Here is a 17,538-nt window from a genome sequence, read left to right as displayed (position 1 = left end):
CTGTATGGGTCTGTGACTGCGTGTATGAATGCTATGAGTGTGTTTGTAAAGGTGTGCGTCTCTGTTCTGGTCCACTGTTCTGGTGGGTCCCATCTGAATGATTGAGAGAGGCTGTATGGGTGTGGCGTGCCTGCTTGTGTGAATGCTGTGACTGTGTATATGAGCGACTGATTCTGAGCTCTTTGTAAAATAAGGAAAGTGTCAGTCTGTGATGGAACGTCACTTTTGTTATCTTACATGGTTCTTACAGTCAGGCCCTGAATGAGTGTGTCTTTGTAAGTGTTCTGGTGGGTGTTGTGTAAGATTTCGGGAGAGGGGCTATAGATGTGCCTGACTACTTGTGTGAATGCTGTGAATGTGTAATTGAGGGACTGATTCTGAACTCTGTGTAAAATAAGGAAAGTGTCAGTCTGCGATGGAGCGTCACTTTTCTTATTTTGCATGATGCTTGCAATCAGGCCCTTAATGGCACCCATTGGAACACTTGGGTAGATGCACATATATATATATGTGTATGCACACAATCAGTCACACCCACATGCAGCTTCTCTCAAGCATTCAGTGATTCAAAGAGGCTGTGTGGGGGCTTGGCTGCTTGTGTGCATGTATATGGGAGAGTGTGGATCCACGTGAGTGAAGAGTGCTGCTGAGTGCCGTGACGATGAACCTAGGCCACCTCTGTCACACCACAGGGACAATTACGCAGTCTTTTTCTAATGAGCGTGGGGAAAATCTATTACCCCTGAGATTAAACAATTCTCTTCTCACTCCAGAGCTTTCGAACCAATTTGCATAGTTCTCCGCGCCGGTGTCCAGTTAAAGGCTCGAAAGCAAAAGGGTTGAATGCAAAAGGGTCGAGTGCATTCGACCGAAAACCAAAGGATCGGAAAAAAAAATCTAAATATTTTTTTTTTTTGCTCTAGTGTAGATTTAAAAGGTTTTTTTTTACCCCATAACAGGGGTAAAAAAAAAAATTGATCCTTTTTTTCGGTCGAATTGACTTGACCCTTTTGTCATTCAACCCTTTTTTTTCGAGCCTTTGACCTATAACCCTCCGCGCCATTTCCAGATATTGCTTGACTCATTCCTCAGCCTTTTCTCTACCTAATCTGTGTGAGTTGCACCACTCTAGATAGTCGTGGACGTGTCATGAAATATCTGCGGGCAACCCAAAAAAGTTATTTCTTTTTTAAGAAATTGCAGCCATGGGCTACAAAAACTAATCTGAGGCTTCCAAATGCCATATAACCCTGTGAGTAAAATGGAATATACGTTTCTTCCAAAACCTTATCCACAGCCTAATTGGTCTGAGATTAATTGTACTAACAATGTAATTTAGGTCAGTCTACAGATGTATCAGAAATGTTGGGTATAACAGTGGCTAATTTCTTGGCCAGGGAGAAATGGTTTCCTGTGGGCATTTGTAGAACTGAGGACGTGAGTTTTTGAATGCCTGGCTAGTAACTTGCGAATCGGCTCGGGAGGATAGCTCAGGGGCAACATGCTCGCCTTGGAAAGAAGACGACACAGAGCACCACAGGTTCGATCCCGGGTCTGCGCTTAGAAACCTCTGGGTATTAAGCGCGTTATAAATAACATATGATATCATGTATTTTTCACCGCTGAGTAGTGGAAAAGAGGATGTTGTACTAATGCAGTACATTTTGTATGGGATCATTTTATTATCTTTTTAAAATATGTGAAGCTGTAGCTCAGTCCAATAACTAAAACCAGCAAAGGTAAAAAAAACTATTTTGCATTAGGCCTGCTTGCAGTCGTAGAGAACCTTGTGAGGGACGGCCATTCATACGAGATAAGACACAAAACGGATAAAACCTCAACCGCAGCACTCAGGCTGCCTGGAGGAAAGTAGCACTGGATATTGTCAACTCTTCTGAAACGCTGGGCCCGTCAAAGCTCTATATTTTGATACTTATGGACTACACCTTGAAAGGGATGTAATAGGGGGTGGCTATAGGAGGAGCCTCTACAAAGAAGGTCAGTAAATTACTCGACAGGTAGGGGGACCCAGAAGAAATAAATATTGACGACAGCATTCCATTAGTTGGCCAGATAGGGCTTTAATAATGACCCTTTACTAAAGCATAATCTGAAGCAGAGCACACCAGATGTACAACTAAATCGCCCACTAAGGTGGGCAAGTAATGTAGAGTTAGGAGGGTGCTCTTTGTGTGCAGTGTTATGTTGAAATTCCTCAGCTTGCATGTCTTCTGTTTCAATGCCATGGTTCTCCATTGCCATAGCACATAGCATAATGGCATCAAACAAATCAAAGTTCAGTTTTCTTCTTGATTGCAGATGCCGAAACATGGAACTGATGCTTGATGCTCTATATGTAGGCCCACAACAATATTGCTGCTCAATAATAAGCTTGCCAGGTGCTGAGTGGTAGTGGTTTATGTTGTACTAAATGCAGCGATCCAACTCTCCCCAGAGCCTTGTGTCGGGCACAGTACTATTCTCTCCCGCAAAACCTACCACAGCCCCAGGTGCGCATTTAGACCCCCTTTGCGGTGGGGGTTAGATTCTGTCATGCAGGGTACCTTGGAAATCATGACCCCTGATAGATGTTTCTTCTTTGAGGTTTGCATTCTTATTGCTGATTGGATTGCAGGGTCAGGTCTATCACCACTTGTCAGATTATTGGTGTGGTCTCTGGATTGTTTCATTAGATTGAGGTTGTTGGGGTCATTAGTGCGTGTGGCCACCAGGTTTCCAGTGCTCTTGTGGCATGCCTTGCCATATTGGATTTCTCCCTAACTTGGAGAGCACTTCCCTTTGCTCTGCAGCCGCATTGCGCACATCAGCGCTCCAGGATTGCGCGGTGGTGGTTGCGCAATCACAGTTGGAAGATGTTGATATTATATTCATAATACATGTTTGATAGGCTTCTTTATATGTTTTGTTGGAGCTGGCAAACTCATTGGGTTTCCACACCCGCAGTTCTTCACACGTGCATGCAGCCTTTTCTAGGTTTTGGTGTTTAACCATGTTTTGCATGAAAAGTTGGGGAGGGTAATTCTGTGGACATATACTCCACAGAGGGACACCGGTATGGCATTGCCATGTGTTTTGGGGGACAGCGAGCTGGCAAGATCCTATTTCACCCACACTCCAGTCCCTGGTGGCGCGCTTCCACACCTGCAAGGATGGAGTGTTTGGACAACTCCCCACACTATGCATAGGTCTATAGAAAAATAGAGGAAAATAGCCATGTAATAAGAACATTCAATATATAGTCCACAACTGTATGAGTTCTGTGTATGGTTATATGTCATGGTTGCTCCCCCTGTCTGAAGTGCAGAGAGCTTTGTCAGCTGAGTGTGCATGTGTGCTATTCCCTCCTCTGATTCTGGGCTGCAGTGGTGGTGTGTTCTGTAACATGGTTTGGGCTGTTCCTCTATGTCATGTATTTAGTAAAATTGTGTAGTAATGTTCTCGGTTGCTGCATGTATTGTACATTAATGCATATGTGTGCTGTTTCAGGTGTGAAAGTGTCAAGTTTCGGGATCCAGAGAAGAATGACATGATAAAGAAATACAAAGGTGAAGACAATGGAGGGTGTTTTCATAATCCCTGGGCATTTTTCAAATGTCTCCTAATTCTAAAGCGAAACCCACAAAGTGGTTTGTTTGCCCAGAACGGTGAGTGTCTTGACACATCTGTTTTACCAGCAATCCCATCCGTCAGGTGGGCATCAACCACTGTTCAGAGTTTTGAGGAAGACACTAAAATCTTTGTTTCGAATGTTACTCCTGTGATCCAGAGTAAATGGCGTGTAAGAGAGATGTTTCTCAGTTAGCGAGAAGAAAGTTTGCTGTACCCTAGCCTTGCATTGAAAGGGTATAACTGCAAGCCATCAGGGTGATGGCGCTTAAGACTGGATTCCAGAGTAAGGATTCCAGTATTTAACAGGCCTGCTCATTCGAATAATGCCAGGACCAGGGATGTTGCTTATAGTCTCTGAGATCAGACTACCTCCCTGTGTTGTTACTGAATATGTAAATGAGTCCTCCTAAGAATTCTGGAATCGTGAGGCTCTGGGGATGCACCAGAGGGCGCCACACTATAACTATGATAACATGTAATCAGGGAGCGGCAGAGAAGACATATGTGGGTAGTCTAGTGAGCTGGTCAGCAGCAACATGGCCGACTTAACAGGACCTGGTGAAAAATAAGGAGGAGTCTAAGTGGACCGTACCAGCTGTGCCCGGCCGGGCATCTGCAAGAGGTAGGGGTTCGGCGAATTGAAGGAGAAGAAACACTCTACTATCCCATAAGAAGTCTGAGGAGTAGTGAGGAGACAGGAAAAGCCATCAGATGGTAGATGCAGCTCCACTGAGTGACAATGAGGAGATGGGAGAGGAGGAGGAGGAGGAGGAGGAGGAAATGGTAAGAGGAGGAGGAGAGCGGAGGCCATGCTGTAGAAGACTCAACCAGGTCCTAGTGGATTGAATGCTCATCTTCTATATCCCCATCATGTTGTTCACTTTTACTTCTCTTGTATTATTTGTTACTACCTTTTTTTAATTCTGCACAGCACTTTGGCATAAGAATCTCATACATTTCAATAACTTAATAAATATGACAATACCCATCTACTAGACTGAGGTAAAATGTGATCTGGATTCGGTGGATGAAAACAGTCCTTAGTGATTAGAAGCGATCACTCCCTCTTCTTTAGCTTTTTCTAGGGTCTGTGGTTGTTTCACCAGCCGTCCTAAGTCTGCACCCTCCTTAACCTATGGAGGTGCACCATAAATTCATTTTTCAAGGTTACTTGATTTGGGCATCGTCGGCTCACACCGATCATGCAGCGCGACTGCTCTCATGCCGGTCAGGAGGCTCTTTCTAGTAACCTGTACATGCTCCATCTTTCTGATCTTAAGCATCCTTGGCATGCACTGATCGCGCAGCTCCTCTCCTTTCAAGCTGAACACGATCCTCTTCTTGATGTTCCATCTGTCTTGGCTTGAGCATCCTTGGCCGGCATTGATCAAGCGGCGATGCTGCTCAGGATCCTCTTTTTAATATCCTGCACCTGCTCCATCTTTCTTACCTTGAGAATTCCTGGCTTGCTTTGATCATGCAGCTCGTCTCCTTTCATGCGGCATCCTGACCTGGCACTAATCGTGCAGCTCGTCTGCTTTTAGGCTGGGCAGGAGACTCTTCCTAGTAACCTGTACTGGCTCCAGCATCCTCAGCTGGCATTGATGATGCAGCTCCACTGCTTTCATGCTGTTCTTCTGTTCTTAAAGAATATATTCCACTATCTTGACACCACTCGGGCGGATACTTACTGACCCAGATGTCAGCAACGCAGAGTTTCCGGGTTTATACAATGAGATGACCTGTATTATGTACTCTCTGGTCACTGAAAAAAAAACAGCAGGGGGCGTCAGCTTTTGCATTGCTGCACTGGTTCTCTGGAACTCTCTTCCGGCCGCCTTCAGAAATGAACAATCATACTCTGCCTTCAAAAAGCTTGTAAAAACGTGGCTTTTTGTTAAGTGTGATTAATGCTTGTATCAAATGTATGAGTAGACATGAATGAATGGTGTTCTTATCTCATAATGTTGATCTCCTGCCCGATGGTAGAGAATCTATTGATCCACTGCACTTCAAGCAGGAGGAGATCGGGTGGCCCCTTGGAACACACAAGGGGGTGCAGAGCCCCCGGGAGTGGAGGAAATCCCAGTGGACCTGTATAAGAGCGAAAGTGCAATTTGGGTCCCTTTTATACATAAGCGATTTAATGCTATGACGGCTCTTTCGATTGTCCTTAAAACCTGGGTGCTGGCAGAAATAAGTCGGATCTATAAAAAAAGGCGGAGGAGATGAGCCGGCAAATTGCAGTCCCACCTCGTTGCTCGACTCTTCTGGCAAAGTCTATGCCAAGGTCCTATTAGATCACCTCTACGACTGGATTCAAGTGACTGAAGCAATAGACTACCTCCAAGGAGGATTTCAACGTGGCGTTAGCACCATAGATCAGTGCTCCAGACGCTCATTATCAGTATCCGTGAGAAAGGCTAAACTTGACGTGCTATTTGTTGATTTGAAGTGTGCCTTCGAGGGTGCTCCAGGGTCTAAACTCTGGGAAAAGCTCATGATAATTGGAGTACCACTGCCTCTGTCGTTTAGTGAGAATAAAGCATGTGTTGGTTGAAGCCTGGCCAGCGATCTGATCTCCTGTTTCCGGTTGAAAAAGGGGTGCGCCAGGGGGTTGCCCTGGCCCTTACCCTCTTCTTATCTGTTTATTAATTCCATGGTCTACTCTATTGATCCACTGGCAATGAATGCACATACACTAGGAAACAATAACATTCCATTGCTTTCATTCACTGATGACGCCATTTTAATTTGGCTGACTCCAATGGTTTTGAGGAAACAGTGTGCACTCTTTCACCAATTTCGTATCAATAATGGCTTGAAAATCACCAAACAAAAAAACAAAGCTATGGTCATCCATGTCCCCCGAGCTAAGGGCTTTAACCTAAAGATAACAGTTAAAGATAAGACCCTCAAACGGGTGCACATGTATCTTGTGGAGAGATTTGAGGGTAAAGGCGGGTGGTCTGAGCAAATTGCCAAGGCTGGATAGGACTGGTAAAGCAGTAACAGGGTTTGCCAAGTCCCATGGCAATGGAGCTATAAGGCCATCGCTTGAGGCTTATAATTGTAAAGCCCAGGCAGCCTCCATATACGGCTGCGAACTATGGGGACATGTCAAGGTTGAGAAATTAGCAATTATTGGAAAAAAACGCCTTCTTACGGTAGGTACTGTGTCTGCCAAAGGGGCATAAAGCACGTCTTAGCTAATAAACCAATACCCGATTGCACACAGGTATGGATATCTCCCATGTTAGCTAAGTTGAGAGATGCGCTCATCAATGTCTTCTCACAAGATGGCTGCAGAACGCTTCTGTGGTTAGACATGTGATATCTGCTCTCACCACACTTGTCCTTAAATAACTGTCGGAAGAACCCCTGTCTTCAAACAACACATTCAGTGCTCTGGTGGGTTTATAGTCATTCCATCGACAGCCAAATCATCTAATGCCATACCATCTAAAAATAAAAAAAATCTAAAAAAAAGCATCTAATGCATTTTTTTCCATTTTCTTTTAAGGGGGGTCCCCCCCAAACCCTTTTGTAACCTTTAAACCCCATTTTTATTAAACTAAACCTTTTACCATCTAAAAAAATGCATTAGATGCTTTTTTTAGATAGTATGGCTGTTGATGCTTTGTCGATGCAATGACCGGATACCCTCTTGTCTTGATATGGGCAAAATCTTCCTCGGGGCCAGCCCTTTGAGAGCAAAAATACCCAATTCAGCCCAAAATACAGGTTCTATTGTGCTGAGCAGTGATCTCATGCTAGTGACAAATGACACCCTCAAAGTTTTAGCATATTTATTCTAAGCAGTGAATTTCATATACATTTGGGATTCAAGTTAGAGAATATTACAAAGCATAAAACAAAGAGCAATGCAAAATATAGTGAAACATGGAACTTAGATAAACATAGAGAAACATAGAGAAATATAGAGAAACATAGAGAAACACAGTCTTACGTCCCTTAATCTCAGCCCTGGGAGACCTGGGTTTTTCATAGAAAAACAAGGCTGGAGGACACCGTGAGAGCCAATTCCGGGCACCTGACTGTACACGAATCAAGTCCACAGGCGATCTCCCCCTGATCCCATGTGTGCATGGATATTTTATAATCTCTTGCTGTCAGTCACCATGACGCATAGTTCCAGAACTTTCCCTGTGAGGCTGGTTCATGGAAAAAACCCAGCTCTCTCTGAGATGCTCCCTGCTCGCTCCTACCCCCTCCCTTGGTTCCCATCTGCGCTGGCTGAGGAATGTCTTATCAGTACCTTCCCAGAGAAAAGGAAGATTAGCTTGGAGCCAGGGCTACCGTTAGTGAGGCTGAATATTCTAAGGGAAGCAGGGATGTATTAACCCCATCTGCAAGCTCTAAAAGGCATGCACTCATAGCTTAGTGTTTATAGCGCTTAAGACTGGCTATCTAAGCGCTATATAGGTGCCATGATGTTCCAAACACTCCAAAAACCTATTAGCTACATAGCTGGGGGCCCTCCCTGCCTGTCTATCAACAATGCTTAATTTGACCTATTTCATACTAGGCCTGCATATTCCTTGTAGCTCACTACTGCATAATGGAAGTGCTACAACAGACTACTGTCAGCATTTTTAGCACATACTTTGAATACATTATTGGCTTTCAGCGGCTAATGCTGTCATCTAAAGCCCTGATTGGCAAGGTTGCAATTTCGTGTATCACTACATTCCACCCCTATTCAACGTTTGTGCGACAAATGCTGACTAATACCTATCAATATAGTATTTAGTGCAGTGATAAAGACCTTGGGGCTTTGCAAGAGGTTTAAGCAAACTATCTTCTAGCGGTTAGTTAGCGTGGCATGCAAGGTAAAACACTACCTAAACAAAAATGTACACAAAGTGAACAGTGACATATACCCTTGCCAAAACCTGGCCTACACAAAAAATACCTACACCAAGTGAACATGGACATTTACTCTAGCCAAAACATGGCCTACACAAAAATACCTAAATCAATTTTGTATAACTGATTGTCAGTTAAAAAGCAGCATGCAGTTAAAATGTCAAGGCAATCCAGTGTAGTCTAATCTACAATGCACTATTGCATTTATGTATGGTTACCAATTCTAAAACCTGGCAGCCTTTCACCCTAAGGGCCTACCCTCCCCCTGATCCCAGGGCATTCAAGCGTGACTATGGGCTGTGTGACTAGACACTTCCCCCAGGTAGGTGGAACCCAACCAGAAACCATCTAATTTCGTGAACAAGGTGAACCCATGGGCACCAGGTTGTCTAAATAAAAACAATTCTACTAATTTACATCAAAGCATGGCATGTGTTATTCATGCAATCAAAAGCAAGCAATTCAATCCATATGTATGCTGGTAACTGTAGCTCTGCGTGCCAGTGTGTGGAGGATGGTTGCCCCCACCCAGTAAAAAGCCAACACCTGCTGATTTAACAATGTTTGCCATACAATGCATTGTGTGTATTTAGCAGTCTTGTTGACCTGCCCTATGGCAGACAAAAATGTCTTCATGTCTAAAATTCTGTCATCTTCAATTGGCTGTCAATACTTGTAGCAGTGCTGGGCATATCAATGGGCCCCACTAGGCCAGAAGTTCTATAGCAGAGCTGGCATCAGAACCCATAGTGGCTAGCTTATTGTGCACAGTTTCTATGTCACAAGCATATAAAGCTCCTGCAATTAATGAATCTAGCTCCCTAGCTACGCGCACTCTAGTGATGGGCCATAGAAATGGACTCCATTTGTAGCAGCTTGGTAGTACTAAGGAAACATTGCCTCATGGTAAATCTATGTCTAAGTGTATCACTGTAATAATGAAGGTGTGCATTACCAGTCTACAATTTACATGTTGTCTTACTACTGGAAAATCTAACAGGTTCACAGTGTCTACCTTCTGTGACTTGGAGAATACCCTTCTTCAAGTGGGATATCTACCATATACAATATTAACTTTAGCCACAAACACCATACTACTATCCGGCAGTGGCTGTTTCATCACACCATGGAAAAAATTCATTTAGTCAAGTTATAGTTCATAAAATCTTGGCGAGAACACTCGCTGCAGTTCTTGGTCAGAAAAACATCACATTAGACAAATTAAACAAATGGTATCCATTCAGTGACAAAAGATTACCATTTCAAATTATAGCTCATACACTTGGCAGCATTACTTCAATTAAGAATCTTAACCTACGCACAGGTGACTTTGATGTGCGCACTCATCTTATCTCAAAATAAATTACGCTCCTGCTTGCATAATTCTGCTGCCCCAACAGTTCATAAATCATTCTCCTGCCTACGTGCAATGTAGAATATTTTTTTTTTTCAAAAAACAAAACATCTCTGGTTAAAGCCATTCAGTTGGAAGAGTAAAACCATTTGGTTTTTTCAGATTCATCTCAACAGTGCATTTAAAAACCATTTTTCAATGTGTTAGCATTCAATTGCTGTGTCACACAGCTGTATGTGGTGCCTGATGTTACAGTCCACAATTCATTGTCCATAGTCCTTTAAACAAGAAAGGGCAAAACATGTCATTTAAATGTGTAGCATCAAATACTTGATAATTAGCCAAGTCTGCATCGTGCCAGTTCAGCAAAAGTTATTACTCTGTTGGACACTATTCGCAGGTTACAGCATTGAGTGCGGTGCAGGGCACGTTAAAGTTGAAATAGCATGTCGCAGTGGCTCGCTTTCTCTGAGAATGCGTCTGACCCTTCTTTGATCAGTGTCACCCACAAACTGCATATTAACTTTCTGATATTGTAAAATGTCGTGCTTTGTCTAGGCAAAATACAAACAGAAATGTTAGGATTTCATCAAAAGTTCAATATCATTATTATCCATGTTAGGATGTCATCAAAACTTCAATATCAGCGTTATCCACCCCTTCCCATAATACCACCCCCATCTTCAAAAAGTCTCATCAGGTAACTACACACTTTGTCATTGCTACTGCAATTATTTATCACCTTTCTGCATGTTTCTGGGGGCTTATTTACACTCAACCATACGGGGTGTAACTGCCTAATCACAAACTCATTTGTGCAATGCAATCATAGCTGGTCAATGGTACCTCAGACTGATCTGTGCTTTTACAAAGCCATATAGTAAGTACCCAGGTCGCACAATGCTTTTCTTTTTTCACCAAAGCGATCACAAATGCCAGGCGCCAACTTGCTTCCAGTGTCCCATGATCTTGGTTCAGTTTGCCCTGCTGGCATCACTCCATTTTTCAAAGGTAAAGTCTTTCAGTCCAATACCGCTTGCAGTTGTACGGGCAGCTGTTTTTTAAGCCTCTGGTTTTTTCACTTGTCATTTTTTCAAAGGGCGTTTGCTGTTTTTTGAACCACCCCTTTGAGTGCGATAGTCTAAGTTAGTTTCTTTTGTTGCTTCAACAAATCATTCATTCTTGCACTAAGCCGTGTGGCTTCTGGATCATGGCTAATGTGCAGTGTTCATGTTGTACTTCAAAGCCCCGCTCTGCATGTTGTCTCTTGCAAAACGGCTAAGCACTTTTTGTCAGTTTTGCTTCCATCTGGAATGCCATAATGTCTTTGTCAGTTACTCCATCCCCTGGCAATGTAGCTTGCAGTTTGCCAGATGTGTATTTTCTCTTCTCAAAGCGCCTAGAGGTTTCTTCTCCAGTGCACAGCGCTTTACTTCAGTTCACATCACATGGAGCATTGGAATGCAGCTTGCACAGCAATAGCGTTTCACTTCACTTCACATCACATCACATGGGAATGCGGTTTGCACAGTAATGTCTGTTGGAATGGGCAGCTGTCTTTTCTTGGCCCATTCACAGATGCATAGGTAAATGTTCAGATGTGATGTGCCCGTCTGCCATCCTGCATGAAGCCTTTGCTCCGTACCACAGTTTACTGGGCAAATTCTTTACTTTTTGAACAGCTCTCTGTTTTTGCTCCCCCTTCCTCAGGAATGCAGGCATGTTTATCTTTCGTGTGCACCTGGCAGCGCCATGAGCACGCAGCTTATCTCTTTTGCCTATAACTCTTATACTGTGGCGGCTTCACTCGTTTCAGACAGTTCATCCAGATTAACTCTTTCTTGTGCTGTTTCTGCTTTTGTTTGCCTTCACGCACCTCGCCCAAGACAGCTTCAAGGCACAAGCTCTGCACACACAGCAAGACTCTTGTTTTCAAAAGCGGCACTTTTCTTGTAATGTGCGATCTTTCAAGAGAACTCGCAACCCATTAAATCTTTGTGCTATCTTATCACACACAGATGTCAATTCTGTTGTACCATTGCCAAACTATAACCACTCATTTCAGTGCATTTAAAAAATAAAAATGCCATATTTATTTTGCAGCTCCCTGCACGTTTTTTTTTTCTGCAAGAACAACCCACACTCTATTGCTTGTGGGCTGTTTAATGTGTCAACAACATTTTTCCCCATGTATCACAGTCAACAGGACACTATTTCCAAATCATACATCACTTATAAGGCAACAGCACAAATCCATGGCATAGCATGGGGACAGTCAAAAATACTCCAGGGGCAATTTAGAAAAATATAAATTGTTTTTCCCCCCAACCATTGCAAACTGATTCTGCAATTTCAAATCAGTACACAAAAATCGAAAATCCAAATAACATTCACTCACTTTCCTTTTAAGTGAGTCTCTCACCCAATATAAGCATGGCACAGCCTAAAATGCAATATAACCATTTTAGTGTGTTTCCTTTAAACAGAATTTGCCACCATTAGCACATGGAATTTTACAGTTGCCAAAAGAAAGAAAAAACTCTTTAGGCTCTCAGCACAGATGTTACTCATTCTCCTAAGCATGGCTCATTCCCCTTCCTCATTATTCAGGAATGCCAACCCTTCAAAAGCATATATCAAAAAAGCGAACCTTCGCCTCCGAACATTACAGCCCCCACTCGCTAGCACACTGGGGCTGAGTCAATGGTTAAATCACTATTCACAATTTGCATGTCAAATCCCTGCAATTATTTTTTTCCTGCCCTCATGACAGAATAGAGATGAGAGCTCCGTCTCACTATGCATTCCAAATTACAACTTTAAACTTGGGAAACCACATGATAAAATTCTTTTTCTAATTGAGCATACATCTTTCTTAACCATTCATCGGAGTGCTTTAAACAAAGCCATTTCCCGCTCGTTTATTGCCTTGTACTCCCTGGCACCAATCCCATGCAATAAGTCAGTCACGACTGATTTACTGAAGGGAGTCTTAACCACACAAGCTATCGGCCACGGCAAGCCGACACAACATTGCTGCCTTTTGAAGTCTCAGAGCTGCAGTGAGACCATCAAGGAAATGCGACAGCCTGCTCCCCACTCTACACTGTGTTCTCTCACACCATTTGTCATGTCAGCATGGCACTGCTCTTCACAAATCCCACAAAGCTGCCACCAAATGTCTTGATATGGGCAAAATCTTCCTCGGGGCCAGCCCTTTGAGAGCAAAAATACCCAATTCAGCCCAAAATACAGGTTCTATTGTGCTGAGCAGTGATCTCATGCTAGTGACAAATGACACCCTCAAAGTTTTAGCATATTTATTCTAAGCAGTGAATTTCATATACATTTGGGATTCAAGTTAGAGAATATTACAAAGCATAAAACAAAGAGCAATGCAAAATATATTGAAACATGGAACTTAGATAAACATAGAGAAACATAGAGAAATATAGAGAAACATAGAGAAACACAGTCTTACGTCCCTTAATCTCAGCCCTGGGAGACCTGGGTTTTTCATAGAAAAACAAGGCTGGAGGACACCGTGAGAGCCAATTCCGGGCACCTGACTGTACACGAATCAAGTCCACAGGCGATCTCCCCCTGATCCCATGTGTGCATGGATATTTTATAATCTCTTGCTGTCAGTCACCATGACGCATAGTTCCAGAACTTTCCCTGTGAGGCTGGTTCATGGAAAAAACCCAGCTCTCTCTGAGATGCTCCCTGCTCGCTCCTACCCCCTCCCTTGGTTCCCATCTGCGCTGGCTGAGGAATGTCTTATCAGTACCTTCCCAGAGAAAAGGAAGATTAGCTTGGAGCCAGGGCTACCGTTAGTGAGGCTGAATATTCTAAGGGAAGCAGGGATGTATTAACCCCATCTGCAAGCTCTAAAAGGCATGCACTCATAGCTTAGTGTTTATAGCGCTTAAGACTGGCTATCTAAGCGCTATATAGGTGCCATGATGTTCCAAACACTCCAAAAACCTATTAGCTACATAGCTGGGGGCCCTCCCTGCCTGTCTATCAACAATGCTTAATTTGACCTATTTCATACTAGGCCTGCATATTCCTTGTAGGTCACTACTGCATAATGGAAGTGCTACAACAGACTACTGTCAGCATTTTTAGCACATACTTTGAATACATTATTGGCTTTCAGCGGCTAATGCTGTCATCTAAAGCCCTGATTGGCAAGGTTGCAATTTCGTGTATCACTACACCTCTGGTGGGGAAAGATGCCTAAAATAGTTATATCATTAACCAAATGGTTAGTCAGTATCAGGACCCTGTTCTGGCAGGAACGCATTTGTCAGTAATCCAAGAGATCTGCTACGAGAAATACTTAGGTCATATCCAACTGCAATACGCGAGATCTCTGCATATCAGATTCAGGGTGGGTGCTCTTCCAGTTGGTCGTGTAAAAAAGTGCCTGGAACTCAGAGTACTCAGATCTAGGCGCTTCCTGCTCTGGAAGAGTAGGAGCGCGGCATCACTTTTTATTCCTGGGCCCAAAGTATTGAGACCTAAAACCACTCTATCTAAAGCCCATTCTCAATCGACATGGAACCATAAATGAAGCCAAATCATCCACACATGAAAGCATGTTCTTACATGTGGTAGTGACATACATAGGGCATGGCGCCGTAGGGCCCAGAAACTGCTTGATTCTCTATCATATGAATCACAAATAATCTTGCTACTGCTACTGCGCTTTGATCATCAATTTTACTTGCACTGATTTATTATCTTGATCTATATGAATGATAAATACTTGCATTATTATTCTTTCATTAATAGTTTTACTCATCTCTTTAAACTAATTCAACAATGGATTACACTAATAAAATTGTACTAAGGTGTATTAAGTCAGTGATTGTTACTCACCACTCCGAATAGGCCGAAGATGCGGAGAACACGACCTTGGAGGTGTTGGTAGTATAGAATTCCGAATTCAGCCTTCCATCCCAGCTCCCCTGAGTACAAGACTCAGGCTTCCTCAAAGAGGGGCTCTTTTCCAGAATGTACCCCTCTGCTGTTTCAGTTAGAACAGACAGAGGTGTCAATTGAGTAAAAGAGCGGGGAGAACACACACCGCCAATACCAATGCTGCAAAAGAATACCAAGTTATTAGACAGTGTTGATGTTAAACAAGTGATTAGAACAGTTGAAATGATTGGACAACTACCTATATGGATATTGGAGTGGAGTTGCGTTTCCCCGGGATAATCTACAAAAAATATCACGAATGAGTGGAATTGATCTAAATCATTATCGGTTCCCACTTTAGCTATAGAATTGATAACAACTGACCTGAGTAAAGATAAATGGAGTAAGAGGAGTCCAGGATTCTGAAGACAACGACAGGAGAAAATAACAAACAGGGAAGTTAGTATAGGTAAGTAACCCCGAACGGCACGAGGGACGCACTAGTGCCGGGTTGGTGCAGTTCAAGAAAGCGTTCATATGCACTAAAGAGCAATCTCACAGGAAAGTCACTCAATGTCCCAGAATCCAACAGAAGACAATGTCCATGGAAGACAATAGACATGTACCTGAGTACACGAGTATAGTTGAGTAGTTGTTGAGATGATCTGGATGTAGACAGCAAATTGAAGTGCAGAGCGGCAACCAGGGAAGAACCGCAAGACACAGAAGAGGGCAGTATCCAGTAGCGTTCCGAGTCCAACAACCAGACGATCACAGAACAAGGGAGAAGACGAAGCAATCCAAATTTCAGGCAAAAGGTCAAAACCAGGAGTTCAGATAAGGATTCGTGTAGGGAGACACGAAGAGGAAACGGATGAAACCGCGTGTAGCTGGTAACGCTAATTAGCAGCAACGAGCCCCTTGGAAGACGGTGGTTTTATAGTCATAAGAGGGGCGTGGCTTGCTGTACGTCTTCCACGTACAAGGCGTGTCAGGTGACCTGGAGTGCGTCGACGTTTGTACAGATGCCATGGTAGCTTGTACCTGGACCATAGAGGAGCCTGTAAAGAAGTTGTATTCTGCAAGGATGCCGGCGGGGAAGCCTGAAGTGTAACAGCATCCTCCCCCAAAGACACCGGCAACCCCTTGGTGGAATGGAAGCTCCTCAGAGGAACCGGACAATGCAAATTGGAGAGTGGCTCCCAAGTACGGTCCTCAGGTCCATACCCCTTCCATTCCACGAGGTAGAATAACGTACCCCTAGACACCCTGCAGTCCAGGATACGCGAGACCTCATATTCCTCCTCACCATCCACCAAGATCGGCAAAGGACGAGTAGGCAGACGGGTCCCAGGGATGAATGTTTTGATCAAGGAGACGTGAAAGACTGGATGTATGCGCCATGATCGCGGCAGAGAAAGCTTAACTGCCACAGGATTGATGACATCAGTAATGACATAGGGTCCCACAAATTTAGGCAGAAGCGAGCGTTTACCTGCAATTCGCAAATTGCAGGACGATAACCACACCTTCGTGCCACTGTGATAGACTGGAGCAGGTGATCGATGCACATCGGCATACTTCTTGGCACGATCTTGAGCTCGGAGTAAATGGCAGCGTACATCCCGATGAATCTTATCAATATCTCTGATGCAATCCTTTGCTGCAGGATTAATTGCTGGTAATACTGGATCAAGTGGAAGTGCCCTAGGATGACCACCATACAGGGAAAAAATGGAGAAACTGCAGTTGATGTATGCATAGAGTTGTTATATGCAAATTCTGCATAAGGCAAAGAAGTAAACCAAGACTGTTGGTACTGAAGGCATAAGCAGCGTAGATACTGTTCGATGGTAGCATTAGTTCTCTCAGTTTGCCCATCCGTTTGAGGATGGTAAGCTAAGGAATACCTGTCCTCAATACCCAAAGAAGCTGTAAGAGCCTTCCAGAATCGTGACGTAAATTGGGTGCCACGATCGGAAACAATAACCGAGGGTAAACCAAAGAAACAAAACACATTTGTCAAGAACAGTTTTGCCAATTCAGGAGCTGCAGGTAAACCAGAACAAGGTATGAACAATGCGTATTTAGTGAAGTAATCAACGATTACCCAAATAGTGTCATAGCCCTGAACGTCAGGAAGTTCCACAATGAAATCCATAGACAGCATCTGCCAAGGTTTGGACGGCACAGGAAGAGGTTGTAAAAATCCAACTGGTTTGGCTCTAGAAGTTTTACACTGAGTGCATATGGAACAAGTCAGAATGTAATCTTTTACGTCACGAACCATAGAAGGCCACCAGGCCCAACGCCGTAAGGCTTCAAGAGTTTTTTGACTTCCTGGATGTGCAGCAATCAAGGAATCGTGAGACCACTGAAGAGCTAAATCTCTAGCTTGACCTGATGGTATATAGACGCGCCCTTGAATGAATGGCATACCCTGAATGATTTCCAGATTGAGGTCAATGATCTCTTTTGGATGTTTTGAAACCCAATCAAGGATAATTGAACGCAAAGAGGGCTGAACCGAACAACCACAAACAACCTTGTTTGGCAGAAGAGGAAGAGCTTCGATCTGTTGAGACTGGCCATCCGCATGTAAGCGCGAGAGAGTATCAGCCGGAACTTGAGCTTTAGCAGGGCGGTATGTAATAACAAATTGGTATTGTGAAAAGAATAAATGCCACCGCGCCTGTCTAGCCGTAAGACATTTCATAGATTTGAAGGCTAACAGA

The 17,538-nt window shown here is 43.6% G+C and overlaps 1 protein-coding gene across 1 annotated transcript in view; it reads left to right on the top strand.

Annotated features, from left to right (window-relative positions):
• Positions 1–17,538, top strand: part of LOC138447813 (E3 ubiquitin-protein ligase TRIM39-like) — a 189,524-nt gene that overhangs the window by 148,291 nt on the left and 23,695 nt on the right. Inside the window, exon 5 of the mRNA XM_069604179.1 lies at positions 3,508–3,566. Within this exon, the coding sequence (XP_069460280.1) occupies positions 3,508–3,566 (59 nt within the window). The remainder of the gene's footprint in view (positions 1–3,507; positions 3,567–17,538) is intronic.

This window comes from Ambystoma mexicanum, chromosome 3q, assembly GCF_040938575.1.
Source record: "Ambystoma mexicanum isolate Mex_15411 chromosome 3q, UKY_AmexF1_1, whole genome shotgun sequence".
In the NCBI taxonomy this organism is placed as follows: Eukaryota; Metazoa; Chordata; class Amphibia; order Caudata; family Ambystomatidae; genus Ambystoma; species Ambystoma mexicanum.
This window is presented reverse-complemented; position numbering and strand designations above follow the sequence as displayed.